At 42.7% G+C, this 19,623-nt stretch overlaps 1 protein-coding gene across 5 annotated transcripts in view; it reads right to left on the reverse strand.

Annotated features, from left to right (window-relative positions):
* Positions 1-19,623, reverse strand: part of SOX5 (SRY-box transcription factor 5) — a 285,498-nt gene that overhangs the window by 151,059 nt on the left and 114,816 nt on the right. For all 5 annotated transcript variants that reach the window (XM_053942786.1, XM_053942785.1, XM_053942783.1 and 2 more), the window contains exon 4: positions 6,971-7,057. In XM_053942786.1, the coding sequence (XP_053798761.1) occupies positions 6,971-7,057 (87 nt within the window). The remainder of the gene's footprint in view (positions 1-6,970; positions 7,058-19,623) is intronic.

Below are 19,623 nucleotides of genomic sequence, written 5' to 3' on the forward strand. Positions count from 1 at the left end.
AAAGAGGAGTATTCCCATCCGTGCTGCTGACATCACTTGAAGTCACACATGTGAGGGAGTGGGGAGCTGATGTTTCCTTCAGGCAAAGCAGTCTGATACACAGATCTAACTGGCTGAGGTACGTTCAGAATTTAACATCTTTCCCCTGTTTTTGAACAGGGGAAACAATGTGAAATGTTTATGGCCAAGTAGTGGGATTGTACTTTAAATTATGTACTTGCTGGGATGTGTGGGTGGGTGGATGTGGGTCTGTGCTTGTGAACTTGTGCTAACTCCCCTGATCAATACTTCAGAGTGCTTTATTATGGACTGGAACAGAGCTTCTTGGGTCACTAAATCCTGGAGCTGTCAGGACAAAAATATCTGAAAACTGGCATTTTTCATTAAGTATTTAAGCCAATTTTACTACATGATGACTGCCATCTTATAACTACCCACCTTGCTAAATTAAATTATTTTATCTTATTGCTAGGGCGAGTCAGCATAATAAAACTTTCTGACTGCTTTTTACTTGGCAAGCCACAGGCACCAGAAAAAGAAACAAGGCAAGAAACAGTGCACAATTCAAACTGATTTGCCTGTACCTACAGATTTATGTAATGAATCTTCTCTGTTTGACAAGTAAAAATCCATTTTAACAGCGAGATATAAGGAAGGTATTTATTTCAGCAGACAGACAGTCTTAATCTTTTATGTTAGAGCGCAAGGTGAAGAATGAGTAAAACCAAATTATGAGCAATTACCCTCTTTTGCCATTACTAGCCTCAAGAACTCATATTCTGTGGGGAAAAAAAAGCTCAGCCTGCCTGCTCTGTACCAAACCAGCACTTTGCTGTTTCACAACGCTGGAAAGAGGCTGTCACTGAGCACTCTTTATTTGCTGTCAGAAAAAAAGTTTTGGTACAGTAGACCACAAACAAAGCTTGGTATTCAACCAGGTTAGCAACTTATTGTCAAGGTTACAAAAGGAATAGACAACGTTTGTACTGAGACCTATTTCTCAGAGGTTACTCATTGTTTTACTGTCTAGACAACAAGTTAGAACTAGGCTAGGAAAAAAACACTTGCTGCTGGAATTTTATGCAGCAGCAGGAAAAAAGAGTAAAAAGTGTGTGTGTGTGTGTGTATTTGCTTTGTTTTGGTTTGACAAACTGGCAGTCGTAGCTCAGTGACATTCAGCTCTATCAGCACCTCTTTCAGGTAATTTTAGAACCATGAAGCCCAGCTTTCGGACCCTTTTGTCAACCAACTCGCTGAACAATTTTTAAATACAGTGGTTTGGCCCCCATATGTTCAAACAAAGCCATTGGCATTTGCTACCTTAATTAGTTCAATTTTAGTCTATTATCTCTATCAATAATCACATCTTAAAAATAAAATGAGAACCTGACTTTCTGAGACCAAATTAAGTACCTTTATGTCCAAAAATCTGAAACAATCTGAATTGGCTGCTTTGCCATAAAATAACATTTTTAGATGCTTTAAAAAATATTCCTCTAACCCTCCCCTCCACATACACAACCCTCAACTAACCTCCCGTTCTAGGTCAAATAGGAGCAGCTCCACGCAGTCACAACCTCTACCTCAAGCTTTCTTTTGGCCTGAAGAAGTTCTCTATTAGTGTGCCTCAGCTAGCCCTGGCTACTCCTCTGCAGCCTGAGAGTACCTCACTGCCTTGTGATCAACCTCCACGATTTTGGCCGCTGCCAAATTTCCTCTTGAAACTTAAGATTCCCTGAGTGCAACTGGTCAGGTTCCCATGCACCCCAGCCCTTCTGGAATATTAACAAAGGACTAAAGCTCAATTTGCAATTTGCTACTATTAAACCCCTCAAAAAAAGTAAACACAAAGAAGAAGATACCAAGTAGGTTGCAACAAATACTAAATTTATCGCAGTTAAAAGCTGACAATCCAAGATACCTTACCTCCTTCACTTATGACTCTCACCCTTCTCTTCTTGCCACTCCACTTACAATACTACTCACAAAAAAATAATGCAGAACATCCACAGCTGACACTAGTTTGCAAACATTTTTGAACCATTAATTTGCAAATGCAAAATTCAGGCAGCTCCCTAAGAAAGCGCTCAGCTTTCACACATCTCATGGGGATCTGTCCTGTATTAGTCAAAGGTTTAAACCCAGTGTATTCCCCATGAATAATCTTTCTCCCTTTCCCCCTCCTTCTTCCTGTCCACATGGAAATGCAGAATCTTGTCTTTAGTTTACAGATTATATGATCCAAAGTGTCACTCACTGGATTACTGCACACAACCTGAGCACTACCCAAAGCTTACTTGTCTTCAACTTGTCCGGCATTACTTAAATGGAATTATCCGTCACAATCCATACACCGAATCTGCATAGCTCACTTATCTCAAGATTCTGTGTGTCACCTACCAGATTATCCGTTCTAATCCATACATTGAATCTACATAACATATGTCTTTAATTCATGGGCTCTGATGAGCTATAGTATCGCTGAATGGATTATTTCTCTTTATCCATTATTGGCAGCCCTAAGACTGTTCACCGCGTACTCTCCCGTGCCCCATCTTCTGAGCACACGAGCAAAACCAGAGTCTCCAGCAGACACAGTTCTATCTCTCATCAGACACAGCCTGACAATACCTGTACTGACACTCCGTGGAACCTGGAACCCAGTTTCTCACACAAAACAAACGTCTGTGTTATCGTGAGCTGAAGATCAGGGTTGGTAGGCTAATCTCGCTTCCAATTAAATCCATAAATCTGTGGTTACTCCAATACAGCCTCCAGAGCCACCCAGATTTCAGTGGATACAATGAAGAGCTGATTTTAACCCAACGACAATCCCTTTCACAGGGAGTGCAGAGAACGCTTCACCTGAATTGTTTACAAACTAACCTGCACAATACAAAAGGTTTTTCAAACAACAACAAAAATATATCAGATTCGGACCTGCCCAGTCTTTCTTGAGAGATTTGGGCACAATCGCTGTTAATAATGCCTTCAACAGAAAACCAGCTCAGAAAGATTGGAAACAGAAGTCTGTTTAACCTTTTGTTCCACACACCTATTCAAAATTAGCTAAGTGGGGAACATAAAAAATATGCATTACTATGTCTTGCCAAGTTTCAGTAGAGAGATGGACAAGATTAGCAGCAAGGCTTTGTGCACACCAAGGAAGTTTTAGGAAGAGTTCTCATCGTGGTTAAGGCTGCCTCACTCACACCAGTGTGAGCAAGGCTGGACAACCCATGAGGCACCTGAGGTCCAGCACCAGTGAAAGAGAAGCTTCATGTTAATTTTATATATATATATATAGGAATAATCACTGATAATTAAGGCATAAATGTATTTTTGATACCTTTTCCTAGTAACACTGGAGGACAGCACCTACTTTCCTGCTGCAATGCACAGCTAACAAGGCAGTTACACTGACAGCAGAAAAGGGGGATGATTTTCCTTCCTGTACACCATCAGTTTGGGACCTGAAGATCTCTCTGCTCCACTGAATTCAATGAAGTGAATTATCCAAGAATAATCCAGAGGCCTTTTGAGCCCTGGTTTTGAATAGGGTGGATATAAGTAAGTTTGAACAGACTTTAACCAAATCAATATACAGTTTTACAGCTTCACTTTAAAATGCTTCAATTAAACAGCACGTTTTGTAGTTTTTGTTATATAGCGACTTGTTTTGAGCAGAGTAAAAATTCCACGGATATTAAAACAGAATTTCTTAAGAAATCTCTAGTGCCAAATTTGTAATTTAGCCCCAGATTATCTCTCTGAACAAACACAGGTGTTTGAGTTACAATTTCTACAGACATTAAAGGTTCTAGATTCTGCCCCATTTTAAGAGCATTCCCTTGCAGGACCTTTCGGTCCAGCTGTGGAATAAAATAATACATTTCAAGGAAAAGTAACTGGATATATTATAAAGCCTTCTAACTGTGATCTTGGAAGTCTGCAGCTGGCTCTCTGCAGATACTCCGTGATGGCTCTTCTGTTTTACAGGCGTGCAGATGAAGAAAGGGGGGGTTTAAAGTAGCAGCTAAAGGTGACAAAGCAACCAAGAGAAACAAATGAATACAAAACATGGGAGTCTGGTCACTTCCAACCATTCACCAATTTCCCTGTCTTTAAGAAAATATTACTGCTTTCTAACTTAAAAGAAATCACACTGATAGAAAATAAAGTCTTCATCTCGCTTTCTTTAATCTCTCCCAGATAATAAAACTCAATGGTAGTAACACAGACTTGGGCATTAACAATATGTAGCGTAGTGCTGAGACTTTTTGCACATGAGGTACTAAAACTCCCCCAGACCTAATGAAAAACACAATGAAATTTTGAACAGTTAAATGGAAAAAACTATTCAGTGGGTAAGACAGTTGGGCAGCACAGCTCCTAGTGCTGTCCACATTCCAGGGTGTATTAATAATAAGACAGTACTTAAATGAGGGTTTCCAAATATCACTAATAGAGAAATGAAGGGTGGAAAAAACACAGCTTCTGGGCCAAGTGCAGAGAAAGAAGTTAATTAAAAAATCACAACTGGAAAACTTCGTAACTATGGAATGACAAAATCATTTTGTAGCATAATATATGTGTGTTTGTACACGTGTGTGTGGGTACAGAGCAGCTCAACTTGCACACCTTTCCTGCTGCCTCACTAAATACAGCTGCAATACAGCTGAGCCATTGTTTGTTGGCTGCTCAGGGCTGATGGTGCCATGAAAACCACATTCCTGGGCACTAAATAATCAGCCTGCCTGACCCCCCAAGAATCTGTAAGTCAAATTCATTTACCCCCAGAGGGCAATGCTCTATTGTATCCTCCCTCCTTTCTAGCCACCTAGGAACAATGGACAATAATTGCAACTGTCACGGCAGTCAGTAGGAAAAATAAACCAGTGCCTGTTTTCACAGCTTACTGCCAAACTTGATCCAAACACCTAATAACCATGCCCCCAACCACAGAACCACAGTTGCACTAAAAAGCCTCAGATGTGAGGCTTTTGAACAGAGCTACAGAACAATAACTCGACTTGTGTTCAAAATATAAAGCTAAAAACCAAAAATTAAAGCAAAGAAAAGTCTTCTTTGAGGCTGTGCTGTTGCTCCCCATCCTTTCCCCCAGGCACGACTGAAAGGACTGTTGAATTTCTCTGGTGGTAGCATATAGCTGGCTGCTGCTGCTTTCAAGTTGAGCTTGTGAAAGGGAAAAGGAGGAAGGGAGAAAAAAGATTGCCCTCCAAAAGAAAAAGATCATAGGCACTGGGAACAGACCACCTTCTCAGTGCACAGCACTCTTCAGAGCAGCTCTACGGAGTGCAAAGGCACTGGAGAATCACTGGGAGTCCTTCTAAAGGTTCCAGTGTGTCAAGAATTAAAGAGGCTCCACATGCTGTGCAAAATCTGCCGAAATACATACCCAAAAGTGGGTATGAAAGATGTCTCCCCGTACTCTGTCCCTGAAACACCTTAAAGATCCATCAGTTCATGGCAAAGGATGATGTCAATTTGAAACAATGTGCTTTTAAAACCCAAAACTCCCAGGTAAGCCCAGTGGCTGCCCATCCTCTTTAAGACCTGTTGCTTTACACACATGGAACAGGAATGAAGAACCCAGGGTTTGGCCCTCTGCAGCAGTAATAATCACCATCATCATCATCACAACAACGTCTCAGCCTATTGGGGGCTGGAGCACTACATTCTGCTATAAAGTTATTCTACATATGTAACGAACATATATTTTTGAATTACAGCCCCCTAGGGAGAAGCCTGGGGAAACAAGGGGAATATTTTTCTTCTTGGGTAAGTCAGTGGAATAGCACAGACTAATGCTGGTGGCTTATCAGTGACAAGTTGGAAGGCCCATAGAATTAAAATGACACTTTGTTAGCATCTGCACCAACCCAGGAACCCGTGAGAGCATCTTGTATTGCATGCTTTACTGAATACTGCCAACCTCTCGTGCACAGGGTCCCTAACCCTGGTTTGGGAGGTTTGGGAGCCTGCCTCAGTGAGGATCTCTAGATCAGGGACAACATGAGCAAGTAAACATTCCAAAGTAATGGACAGAAACTAAACCCTGTTTATAAACACGGGAGACGGGCTTAATTTTAATTTCATTATACTTTCACATTTCCAAAACAACATTGGCTTGGGTTTTGCTACTCCAGATGTACACTGATATAAACGGGAGAAGAATAAGAGTCACTGTTTCTTTTCAGAGTGATAATGGCTGCTCTGAAACTTACAGTTTTTGACATGTGTATTTTGAGTGAGTTTCTCACCCTAAGCACTGCAGAGGAATTATAAAAATATTAAATTACATGAAAACAAACAACCACAGGTTCCCTAAAATGACCTCAGATATATAAAATGGGGAAGTATCTTGGCAAAGCAGAAACTACTGCTGCTGGAGAGTGGTCAAATTTTGTCATTTTCCTTCTGGAGTACGGCTTTAAAAGAACATGCTTTAGTGCACAGATGTTGTACGCTGTCTTTTAAAATCTGCACTGGCTAATTTCAGTACCTAGAGGTATCATTACACAAACTTTGCTCTTTTTATTCTTCCCTACATGCAAAAAAAAGTTAAAAAAAATCGACATCATCGAAATCTGTCTAAAAATAAACAAGGAAATCAGATCACCCTCAAATTTCAGAAACTGAGGTCTGCTATACTCTGATACCACATATGTCTGATACTGACTTTTTTTTCCCCCCTATCCAGCAATAGGATGTGCTCGTTTATAACAGAGGACAATATATGCAACAAAAGCTTAATGTAAATTCATTTACTTAGGGCAATATACCATTTCATTGATTTATATTATCACAGATGGGAGTGCATACATTTAATTTAAACCCCAAATTACCATGTTTGAAGGGGAGGGGAAGAGGAGCAGACAAAGTTCCATAAAGCCAGCTGTATCTGTATATTCATTCTTAATTTCCTTTAGCAGAGAAACAGCGTTACCTTTTATTTCTCCAAAGTTCCCTGATCCCATGGCAAGAAGCTTGTCTTTCCAGTCCTTTGATAGTAGCTTTTCAATACTGGGAGTTTCTGAGTGAAGGGGGGGAAAAAAAACGTAAGCAAATCAACATGACTGTCTCCACAATAGAACTCATTAAAAGTCTATCTGCTAAAAATAAGGCCAACCCTATTCTGGGCCCCAGTTCGTAATGACTTCATCAACAAACTGATAAGAGGGGAGGGAAGAGAAAAAAAAAAAAAAAAAAAAAGGGAACAAAAAAAAACCAAAAAAACACCCAAAAAAAAAACCACAAAAAAAAACCTGAATGTGTTTTGTCACCTGCTGTTTCAAAACCATTAGCTTTTTCCTCTAGTGGAACAAAGCTCCGGTAATTCTGTATTACAATGGGCACATATAAACCTGCAGTTCATTGTTTTTCAATTTGGTGAACAAGTTGCTGCCTATAATGGATGCCTGTCAGTTTCTGGGTGTTGGTCTGCAGTCAAAAAATAATTATGTTGATAAAATGTGGAGTAAAGAGAGAGAGAGAGAAAGAGGGAGAGAAGCAAAGAATTAGCTCCTAAATCTGCTACTTGTAATTATATCCCTCTGAGTCTTTACAATTACATCCACTTTATAATGTGTGTTTAAACATCGTGTGGTGGTAAGCACACTGTGGAAAGATTTGCCGGTAACACACGCATTATAAATAATAATAAAAAGTTGGGTATGGAAAAAAAGCTTTAGAAGACTGCAAAATCCAGAGGGAGAAAAGGCATTGCTTAGAATGGAAACCCATTATTTGCTCATTTCAGATTCTATCACTTCCTTTAAAAATAAAATAAAATATATTTATTCAGTATTTTCAGGAAAAATGCAGTGAGGATGTGGATGGGTCTGATATTTATGTCTGCAACTCTTGTGTTCTGACCTCTTTTTGTGTAGAATTTTAATGCATAAGTAAATATAAATGCTAATAAAATTCAGAGAACATTAAACTCAATTCCAAACAATGTAATTGTATATTCTTGTCAGCATTTAGATGGGTACACAATTACAATAGCTTTCAATCCCACGATTAGCACTGCATTCAGTTAGAAAATGGAGTGTACTAAAAGATAAGTGTCCCAGTATGTGCCATCTAAATAACAATACCCACACTTATTATCGGGATCTAAGACATATACTGCTATTCTCCACATTCGTGTTTATGTGTATTTGTATTTGTTCAGGCATTTGTTTACCCCCTACCAGGAGCATAAAGGGAGTACATGTTAACTTATCAAAGGGACCGTCTGGCCTAGAGACCATACAATTATTAGCAACTGGTTAACTTTCCCCACAGTAAAAACCATTACGAGCAACCTTCATTATCTCGTTTGGCTAATTCCACCTCCTCTCTGAAGCCGCAGCTCGGAGCTCGGGTTCCTCGGGGCGGCTCCGCCGGCTGCGCGCTCCCGCGGAACCCCCGCCGCTCCCGGGGCTCAGCGAGCCCGGCCTCCCTTAAACCGCAGGGCAGCACTGATGCCCAGGGAACCGCGGCGCCAGGGATGCCCTCCTGCATCTCACATCAACCTGCGCGCACGCAGGCAGAAGGACAGACAGACACCCGAGCCGGGTGCAGCCCCGCGCCCGCGTCTCGCCGGGAGAGCAGCGACAACCTTCGGATGCCACCGACAGCACAGGAGGGTGTTTGGCTCCGTTCCGGTTTTGTTCACCTGGCAGCACCCCGATCTCCTCCTGTGCACCCGCGGGCGCTCCCCGGGCTTGCCCGAGTGAGATTTCTCCGCTAGAATCTCTAAAACTTGTCTCTAATGTCACGAAATCCCAGGGATGCCGCGCGGAGCCCGGTCCGTGCGCGGCTGCCGAGCCGGAGGCGCCGCCGGCTCCGGGCACTTGCCCAGCCACTGCTCAAGTTCGTCCGTCCCCTCGAAGCACCCACGAAGGAAACCATTGCCCACAACGTGAATAGGTCAGATAAACACTGCCCCTTTTCCTTGTTTCTTTTTATAATATATATTTTTAAAATTATTATTCCTCTGTGTTTCTCTAAAAACTCCGGAACAGCGTGTAAACAGGCCGGAGCAAATGCGGCATTTGCGGCAGAGAGCCGTCAGTCATTAAAAGCCAACAAACCTTTGCAAAGCAGGAATGCGGCAGTAGGGATCCATTGTGAGCTGACAATGGGCTCCGGAGCCTCCAGGCACCAAAAGCAGCCCGCCTTACTTTTAAGTCCATTGTCAGCAAAGTCCACGACAAAGCTTTTCCCCCGCGGCTAGACAAAATACTCGCCGTGGTACGCTAAAAAAGAAGCACAAGTCTTGTGCCTAACTTGCCGCCTTAAAGCTACAGTAGCCGCTCAGTAGCCGGGGCTGCCAGAGCCCCGCTGCGCTGGCCGCTGCCTGCCGGCATCCCTGCCTGCCCTAACCCCTGCTTGCCTGAATCCCTGCCTGCCCTAACCCCTGCTTGCCTGAATTCCCGGTTTGCGGGCATCCCTGCCTGCCCTAACCCCTGTTTCAGCGCGGGCATCCCTTCCTGCCCGAATCCCCGTCTGCTCGCATCCCTGTCCGCCGCCGCCGCTCGGGAAGGGCCGCCGGGACGGTCCCGGTGTCACTTTCCGGGGGCAGCCTGAGCTCTGTGGGTGCAAGCGCCCGGCCGGAGGGCTCGAGTTCCATCCCAGCACGCCGAGCCCGCCGGTGATGCCGGCAGAGCCGCGGACGAGTAAAGGGGGAGTAATGAATGCGGTGGACGGCCATGTATCAATGACTGAATTTCTGCGAGAACGGTAAAGATCTCAGTAGGAAATCACGATTAGAGATGTGAAAGGCCAAATGGCAAAATCCCAATAGTAACAATGCATCTGTTCATTAATGTGTGAATATGAGTAATATGAAAATTTAATGCAATTATAAGCCCCCTCAGCAATCCTGATGGCATAAAATAGATTGTGGTGATCTAATCAGTGCTTCCCCTGTTGAAATACTGTATGTTAACTCTTCAAAATAATATTACATAGATTTTTTTTTCCTTTAAAAACCCCCAAGCAATCATATTAAATTGATGTCCTAACTTAGTCTCAAACCTCTCTTGATTTGAACTGCCATTTTTACATAGGACACTTTAACAAAATTTTGACACAGAATCAGCAAATAATCGTCCTTCTGCTAATACTTAAAAAGAACTTTAATTCCAAAAGACAATAGCTTCCCCACCCCTATAGTTTTACAGAGCCAAAGACCTAGATTAGATTACAGCTTGTTTAATTCTATTATATACCATGTTAACATATTGTACTTACATAAAATATGCTATTCATATACTCAGCCTATCACATTTCAGTAACTGCTTGTGAAATACCTTATGCACCATGTCTTGGAAAGAAACGTTTATTATGTCATTTATGTACCCCATTAAAAAAAGATTTGAAATTTACACATCTTAAATAAAAATAACTGTTTAAAAGGTTACGACAGTAGAAGTTCCATGAATTATACAGAAACAAAGTCATCCTTTGTTCAGCTTTTTTTAGACTTGATTGGGAAGATGATGCTCTCAAATTAAGAGAAGAAATAAACACTCTCTTGTTTGCAAGGCAGGAATTCTCTGGATTCACTGGAAAGTCATTAAAACTTTTAATGCTTGCACATATAATGTACAGCTTGAAACCAGGAAAGATGGCCTGCACACAGGAACTGCTACTCCTGATCCCTACTCCAACTGTCCCTCTCCTCTTAGATTCCCCAAAACCATGTTTTCTACGTGCAAAATCTGAGCTATATCGCGACAGATTTTGGTTGTGCACCAGGACAGCTATGTATTACAAAGATCTGTACTTCCAAGAAGCTACACATGGTGTTCTGAATATTCATAATGCCTTGTAATTCAGCCTTTGAGAACCCCTTTCCTTCTTCCAAGGAGGTAAGAATCCTGAGCTCCTTCCACCTGAGCTAGGAATCCTCCCCATTACCTATCTGCAGGGTAGGTCCTATGGCACATAGCAAACCAATCCCAAGTCACAGCACAGGATGAATACATCTGCAAGACTTGTTCACAGGTTGTTTGTGAACAGTAATTCATTGACATTTGACATTTTTATTCCAGACACACTATGGTTTTTACATAGTGTTACGTGTTGTTGCAGAAGAGGATTATGGAGAGGGTACCAAAGAGAAGGATTGAGATGGAAAGAAGAACAGGAATCATCAAATAAAAATTGGCCAAGAGGTGCCCGACTGAATCAACAGAAATACAAATTAATCCACAAAATGATTTCTGCTGACTCCATTCAACGCATTTATCAGTCATTAGCTCTTTCTAGAGATTCATGGCACATTTTGTTTGCCTTCCTTCCCCCCACCTCTGTTGCTTACAGACGCTTGCCTGCACCACTGTGTCCGGCACTGCCCCAGTGCCTGTGCCAGCAACTCCTTGTTGCCCCCCCAGTCCTGCCACTCTCCCTCTGCTCCAAGCACCATCCAGACTGACTCTCTCATCCACAACAATGAATCTCGGAGACTGATGCCAGCAGCCAGTAGTTCTCACCCAGGCCTTGGGCACATGGAATGAAGCCACCTTCCTTGGACTTGTGAAGAGTCTCACGTTCACTGCTCTGATCTGCACGTATGGATGTACCTGTACATCCATCCTTAAACTACTAGAAAGTAAATTATCTCAGTAAATTAACATTAAATGGCTTTTTAATCTGATTTTTGGTATGCTAACAAGCATGTCACTGTCCCTCTACTCCTGCATTTGATATTTAAATACAACTTCATTGACTTATTTGCTTAATAGCTCTCAAGTTTTCACACTGGCAAATGACCAGTATGTTTCCAGGAAATGGATGAGGCTACAGAGCCATAGTAAGAGAGAAGCACAGTTTTTATCACTGTTGCTAGACTTGTGGTGAATTCAGTCTACTTCCTGAAGTTCATTTTTTTCAAGCACTCCCTTTGGGAGTGAACCTAATCCTACTCTCAATTCAGCAGCAGCACAGATTCACATGTACCTGGACCTGCCTTGGCAGCCTTCCAAAAACCCAGTTCCAACAGCACAGCATTCCCTTCAGGCCTAGCCTCTCCAGTAGCTCTTTTCAATCCATGCTCCAGGGTCACAGTCCTAGAAATCCACTTATACAAGCTTAGAATGGTGCTCGGTGCCAAATCTCTATTACCTCTCTCTGCTCCCACTGATTATTTACTGAAAGCAAACTTTGGTCTCATGCAGCTGTCTGCTTCCAGAGAAAGGCACGCAATCTCAACGTGCTGTAACAACGTGAGGAACAGGAGCTCTCCACACGAGGCATGTCCAAAAGAGCTGTATTTGGAGAAGAAACAGGAGAGAAAGCTCTGATGTTGCAAAGAGACAGCTATGATTGAAGGGCAGGAGGTGGTGTAAGTTGACTACAAGTCAAGAGGAAAAGTGAGTCCTGGAGCCCCCCACCTGCAGGTTGTCTGGGCGTCCAAGGATGCGTGCCCTCCCAAGGAGGTGCCCAAAGGGTTCTCTCCTCTGTAACCACAGCAGATCTTGCTCTAGGCTGAGAGAGAGATACTTCTTAGAAAAAATAAAAGGAAGACATTTGGCCTTGGCAAGGATGACGACACAAAGTGTAGCAAGAACACAGAGAAGCCAAGGATTGCTCAATGCCCAGCCAGACCACCACACATTTCCTGCCAACACGAGTTATTTCTAAAGGAGTAAGTATTTGGTTGGCACAAATTATCATGAATGAACTTCAACACTGCCCAATACACCTTCCACTTCTGGCAAGCACCTTCCTTTGTATTAAGAAAGCACTGGCAAACACTGAGCTGACACCCATTATTCACCTTTTTCTTCTGCTATGGTCATAAATACGTTCCACCTGTCAGTCACAGTTCCACTCAGTGTTTCTGCAACCCTCACCTACCAACATGCCACCCCACTAGCATCCTGTTCTCTGTCCATGCACCTCAACAAACCCTCTCTGGTCTAAATCAGTAAATGAGATTAAGGGCAGATTTCCACCCTGTTTTTTAAAGAACAGAGAAACACGTAGATAGAAGCATTTTTAGATGATAGGGGCATTTTTATGCCCCCATTTTTTATTAAGAAGCTCTTACCTATACAAAATCAGAAACAATTTTCATAGCAAGGAAAATAAAGCAACTATTATGAAGAAATGGTTGGTATCAGCAGGTTACATAGACATGCAGCATCTGCATACACATATGGTTCTCCATCAACAGAATCATGCTTTTAGGGAACTACTTGCAGCTAGGCAAGACACTATGAATCATGAGCAGGCACAACACAGAATGTATTTAAATTTGGAAATCAAAGACCACAAAACATACATTTTTCTTTTGCCTTCCAGGAAGCACTGCAATTTTTCACCAGTCTAAAAGCAGTTTAAACTTTTGGAGCAGACACTAGGAAACACCTCTATAAATGTAAATATTGTTCAAATGCGGGACATGGTCGCTCAGGCGTGATAAGCAAAAATGTGGTGCTGAGAACAATACTACCTGGGGCTTCTCTGACTGGACAGAAAGCAGTGTGCTGTTAGGTTCTGTGGGTTTGGGTTTTTTTTTAATACACAAAATGTTTTTTAGCCTTTGGGCACAGACTCACAGAGCTGAACCAAACACCCAAGTCACAATATAAGGAAGCTGTGGTGCTCTGGCCAGCACATCACAGTATAACTCTTACTGCACCACTCCATCACGACCACTGTGCAGAAAACAGCTGGGCTGCATATGTCCAAGCCTACTAAAAAGCTCCCTTCTCTGGCAGAGATAACCAGCCCTCCTGCTCGTGGCATCTCCAGTCCCATCCTGGCCACATGTTAGCTCACATAGCTTTTCATTTCAGAGGACAAAATCAACTTCTGTATCCACAGATGACTGTAGTCACCTGTGGTGCACAATGACATCAGGTTACCATTGCGTTCCTGTTGCACACAGTGCCTAATTTTGTGTATGCTCAAAAATACAACACTTGTTTTCAAGTTGTTTGCTCTCTTTTGCAATGCCCATCAGGCTGCTTTGATGAATTATATGCTCTATGAATGATAAGACGTTTTTGTTGTCATTTCTGGTAAAAAAGCACTGCTTTTTGTGTTAAAAAAAAATAATTCACATAGCCAGAAAAGGTTCCATAGCACCATAAATGAATTATTTAATATTTCAATATCCAAATCAATAATCTAAGAATACCACCAGAAACATGATTCTACTCTCCCTGCAAATAGACAAAGCAATTATTTTCACAACTGCTCACACCAATGCCTACTGCCAGGCTCACAAGAAAGTTACCTAAAACCACGGGGATGTTTATTAGGAGAAAAAGGTTAGAGTAGCCTTCAGATACACTGAACTACCAGTTGTTAAAATAATTATTGTTGCAGCATATTGTGCAGTCCAGATGGCCATGACGCACAGAGTGTCACCACACAATTTCAGAAGACTTCACCCCAAACACAGTAACACCTTACCTCTCCAGAAGGTTTCACCCCAAACACAGTAACACCCTACCTCTCCAAAAGGCTTCTGGAAGCTGCCCACACAGAGTAACACCATCCCACCTCAGAAGGCTGTAAGCAGCTGCCCTCCTTGTCCTTCAGCCCAGCCTTTTACACCCCTGGTGTTGCTGCACTGCACCTGTGTGCCCTCTGTTCCCTCTGGGGTTGGTCAGTGCACCTGGGCACTCCATGGCTCTTCCCTTCAATGCTGCTCACCTGTCCTGCACAGCTGGAGCCAATCAGGGATGAGGCTGGGCCACAGCCCCACTCCATTCACCACAACCTCTGTGCCTACAAGTTATCTCTTGGGATGTATCTCTTGGGCAAGCCACAGCACAAGGCAGGAACACATGGCTAGGCAGGACGGGGAAGAGCAGAGGGACTTCTTAAGCTAGATTTGAGACCAAAACCAGCATCTCAATCAATGCCACCTTCAGGAATAGCCAGGCTGTTGTCTGAAATTTTTATAGTCCCCATCACCTGACTGCACTGGCAGTTGCTCCATTACCTGTGTGCTTTTCAGGCTGTCCTGTCTCACTGAACAGTCACCCACTCCAGGAGCAGTGTCACACTCACACAGGAGACGTTCAATGCCAAGACATGACAGCAGTCCTTCAGCCTCCCAGAAGAAGAGCCCATGTTCATTTGGGGGTTACACAGGCCATAGCCAACGTTTTCTCAGCTTCCATCCTCTGCTGGTATACAGCCTCAGGACAGAGCCTGCTTCCAGATGTGAAAAATTTAGGCATTTCTCAAACTCTCTCTGTCAAACACTCTTCTGGACTGACAATGAGATGTCCAAAAAGCCCATCTGTGGCCTTAATATCTGAGAAAACCACCTCTTTCATGAGCATATTCCTGAGCCAGGGAAGAAGCCTGCATTCCTGCTCTCACCTCAGAACAGGGAATTCCAGCTCTATCTCTATTTCCATTGCCTTACCTACCTTAGTGACAGCAGACCCCACCAAGGCTACCAAGTGTATGCTAATAACCCTCCAAAGCACAGGGCTGTAAGCTGCTGTGAGATAAATGCCACCCCTTCCACTGCTGAGGGCGTGGAAACCAAGTTTGTGTGCCAGGGCAGATGGGGTGTGCTCCACTCACACCTCCATTAATCTGCCCTTCCACACCAAGCCTGGAGCCACTGCTGGTTGCCTCAGATTTATATGGAGGCAGGGCAGGACAACCCCAAATTATTCTGCAAAAACAACTGGAACAGTGCAGTTTGTAGTCACTGCTCAGTTACCCTCCATTTAAATATCTGTCCTGAAAATACACAGTAGGATGTGGCTGGTTCAGATGCAATCTGCCTTTCTCATTTTCAGTGGTGATGCCTCAGGTTTCAGCTTTTCTATTTTTCAGATTCTGTGCTGCTTTAGTGTGCACTTCTGAGCTTCACATTAGGGGATGGTGAGCTCTCTTCACAGAGCAGGGAGGCAAAACAATTCCTTCTCTAGCTGGGGACCAAGGACAAATGATCCAAATCTCAGGCCCAAGAGCACAAACAACGTGGGCTGAAGAGAGAAGAACAAGAAGGATGGGACTTCATGGGCTAAAGCTGGAACTGGACAATGAACTCCAATATGAGAATGGAGCAGAACTGATCAAAGTGAGAGACCCCATGACCGGTCGTGCATTTTGGGACCATTTTGATTCATCTTGGGTGCAGCCCTGGCTGGGCTCTTGTGCTGCCCAAGGTGGATCCATTGAGGAGATCCTTTTAATAAATCCCTGCTTTATTCTGTAACTCTGTCCAGCCTCTGTTCTAGGGCAGCCTTCTCAGGGCATCTGAGGAGCAACCGCGTCCCCCAGAGAAGGGCTCTGGGAACAGCGCAGGACGTCACGCAAAGGACGGTACATCTTCTGTCACTGAAATTCGTTGGCATTCACTGCTTTGGGCCCCAAAGGCATTCAGGAGCACAAACGCCATTCTGGAAAGGAATTAGGGTCTGGCTGCCTTTGGAGATCCAGGCCAGGTAGTTGGCCCAAAGAACACATTCTGCCAAATGAGGCATTTCACTGGCACAAGCCTTGCTGGAACATCTTTTTCTGCACACACAATATTTAGGATGATTCCAGCTCCCCACCAGCACTATCTTCTTCACCCCTAATTAAATTAACATGCAAGAACGAAGTAAGTTTTTGAACCTTATCAAACTTTAAATAAAACAAAAGTTAAATTTTTAAATGTGCCCAGTTCTTCCCTGATGTGCAAAAAATAAATACATGAAACAGAGTAATTCACTTTCAAACACCTGAGCAGCAACCCCTTCCTTTTTAATTGAAGTTCCACCAGAAGGAATCCTTATGAAAAGAAGGGCAACAGTGAAATAAAAAAAAACCCTCTCCTACACATGAAAAAAGAAGAATTCTGTCTTATTCTGTGTTCTTCAGCTTTCTAATACCCCTTTAATTCCTGGTATCTCTAAATGAAAGAAGTAATTGATTTTCTCAGGAGTGGTCCACCCAGCAATAAAAGTGTGTCAGATGATAGAAGGAGGTAGCATTCTGAGCTTCACTAAAATCCTGAAATCACAAAGGAATTTTAATATTTCCAGAGACTATTTCAAGAGTAACAGCATAAAACCAAAGACATTGATAATTAAATAATATTAAATTTAACTTCAGTTTTGTTTTTCTGTCTCAGTTGGACAGAGATACTCCACCAGAATACATATTCCCCTGAAATACATTTTTGTATTAGTGATACCAGCTGAGCCAGTCTCTAATTAAAGGGCCATAGTAAATTGTTAATATTAATAGAGGGCCATGTTTTTGGTCTGCTAATTGTTCACATCTTCAGCACATCCTTGATAAGTAAGAGGGACTTTAAAAAGGCATTCAATGAGATGACTATACACTAACTTTTTTATAGGTATTGACACATCATTAAGGATGTTCTAGGGAGATTCCATGGTTTACCCTTTGACCAAAAGGATCTTTATGCTGACCTGTTCACTTTTCAAGTAATTAAATGCATTCTTGAACAAACCCTAAAATAGAGCACAAAGAGCCCCAAAACTATGCAATCTAAATAACCATAAAACATAAATTGAGAGCTAAAGTGTTTGGCTAGAATTCCAGGGAAATCCTTGCAAAGCTCTACCACTGCACTTCTGAAATCCTGAATTCAACAGCAGCAATGTAACCCTTCACACAGAGTTACCACAGCATTCTTACCTGAAAATCTCAGAGCAACTTACTTAAAAATGGAAAAAAAATTGAGTCCTGAAGTGCTGGTAATTTTCCTCAAAATGAAAAATGCGAGGATTAGGTGTGATGAAGCTGAGGAGGCAATTTTCTAAATAGCCCATCTTTCAGCCCTGGCCACTGCTGTCACTTCCCACCATCAGAAACCACGCAGCTCTGGCCTCGGGAGGATGGGCTGCCAAGGGAGCTGGTGATCCCTGGGGCTCCTCACCCTTCAGCCTTCCTTACGTGTCCTGACAAAGAGTCTGATTTGGCAATGCAACACAGCAATAAAGAGAAATAAAGGGGAAAAAGTAAGCAGAACAAGCACCCCCATCACGAAGTTGCAACTTGCTCTATTGAGGGGTGTGGGGTTATTCTGGGATAGTTCTCACTGCTTTGGGAGACGGACCCAGGCAGCTCCCACAGGGCATCTCTGGCTCCCTGTGCCCACCCCGGAGAGCAGCGGGGTGTGGAGCTGCCAGGGCAGAGCCCGCTTCCCAATGGAAGCCAGGAAATATCCTGCTGCAGCTGTGCTTGTTACGGGCATAATCATCAGCTTCCACCCTCCTCCCTGTTTTTTTTTTTTTTTTTTTTTTTTTTTTTTTTTTTTTTTGACAGCTGTCTTCCTATCTTCCCAACAGGTGCTATTAGGCCCTGAACAATGGCAAAGGCTTTTAAGCACTGCTGTTGACAAGTGAAAGGGAACAACAAATGGCTCAGTAGTGCTCTTCTCCCAGGGTCACTCAACCAATGGTAATAGTTATTATTTTTATTTATTAGCTCTGTGGCACTGTCCTCCATTGTACCTCCTCCAACATCCCCTTTCCGTGACAGCAAGGAGCTTTTTAACTTTTAATAAAAATGGGCGAGCGCTTAGCTCCTGAGCTGGCTCTTTCTGCAAAGTGCACAGCTAATGAACATTGTCCATTTGTATCTGGATAATTTATGATGTCAGCGGAGCGGAGATGGGGAGGGCTGCATCCAGACATGGCCATTACTTACCCTGCCAAGAGTGAAAACGAGAGCACGGGGAGTTGGAAGTCTGACAGAATGAAGAGGGTCTCTCACCCTGTATTTGGGGCTTTTTTTCAGGATAATTACAAGATTAGCAGACAAAAATGACATCCCCTCTTTTGAGGTTGATGCAATTTTTCTTTTCCCTCCTTAGCATTTTGCTGACTGCATCATAACCCTCTTCAGAGAACAATGGCAGGTGGAAGAAAAGTTAATTTTCCCTTAAATGAAAATGACTTCACTCATTTAAACAATGCACTCAGAAGTGCTGCTGCCAGGAGGAAAAAATTGTGCCAAAATGTTTTCTGATCCTAATATATTTCTGATCCACATATACTTACTAGATGAGGTTACTCAATTAATAAATGGTATGCAACAGATAAACCCTATCAAATGCAAGCCCTGTGTTTTCACTGTCCTGGCAAACCAGGTAAATATGAAGGAAAATCAGGCAATTCCATGTCCAAACAAAATCAGTAAACTAGCAAGTGACCTGGAAGCACAAATACACTCGAAAGTTGAAAATGTAAAGCTAAAAGCCATCAAAATATTGACATATTGTGGAACTGGTTGGTTTAGAGTCATGTGTTACCTAGCAAATTGAGGTAATAGTATGTACATCTTCTGATCATCTGGACCTATTTATTTAAATTATAAGTTGACACTATTGTGCAGTGAAAGAGCTACAGACATCAGATTGTGGATGTACTTCCTAGAGAAAACGTGTACTATTATAATTTGAGCCTAATAATAACATTGAAAGAACCAGAAAACACTCATTTGGGATGTTAATAAAACCATTGAAGGAATTTTAATAATTGAAAACATAAAACTGAAAAGGATATCCCCCTGAAACAACAAAAAAACTCCACACATTAGACCCAGATTTCTATTCTTTTTCAAAACACGACAGACTGTTTTACCACTGGAAGTGAGAATTAAAGCACA

The sequence above is a fragment of the Vidua chalybeata genome, chromosome 5 (assembly GCF_026979565.1).
Source record: "Vidua chalybeata isolate OUT-0048 chromosome 5, bVidCha1 merged haplotype, whole genome shotgun sequence".
Classification (NCBI taxonomy): domain Eukaryota; kingdom Metazoa; phylum Chordata; class Aves; order Passeriformes; family Viduidae; genus Vidua; species Vidua chalybeata.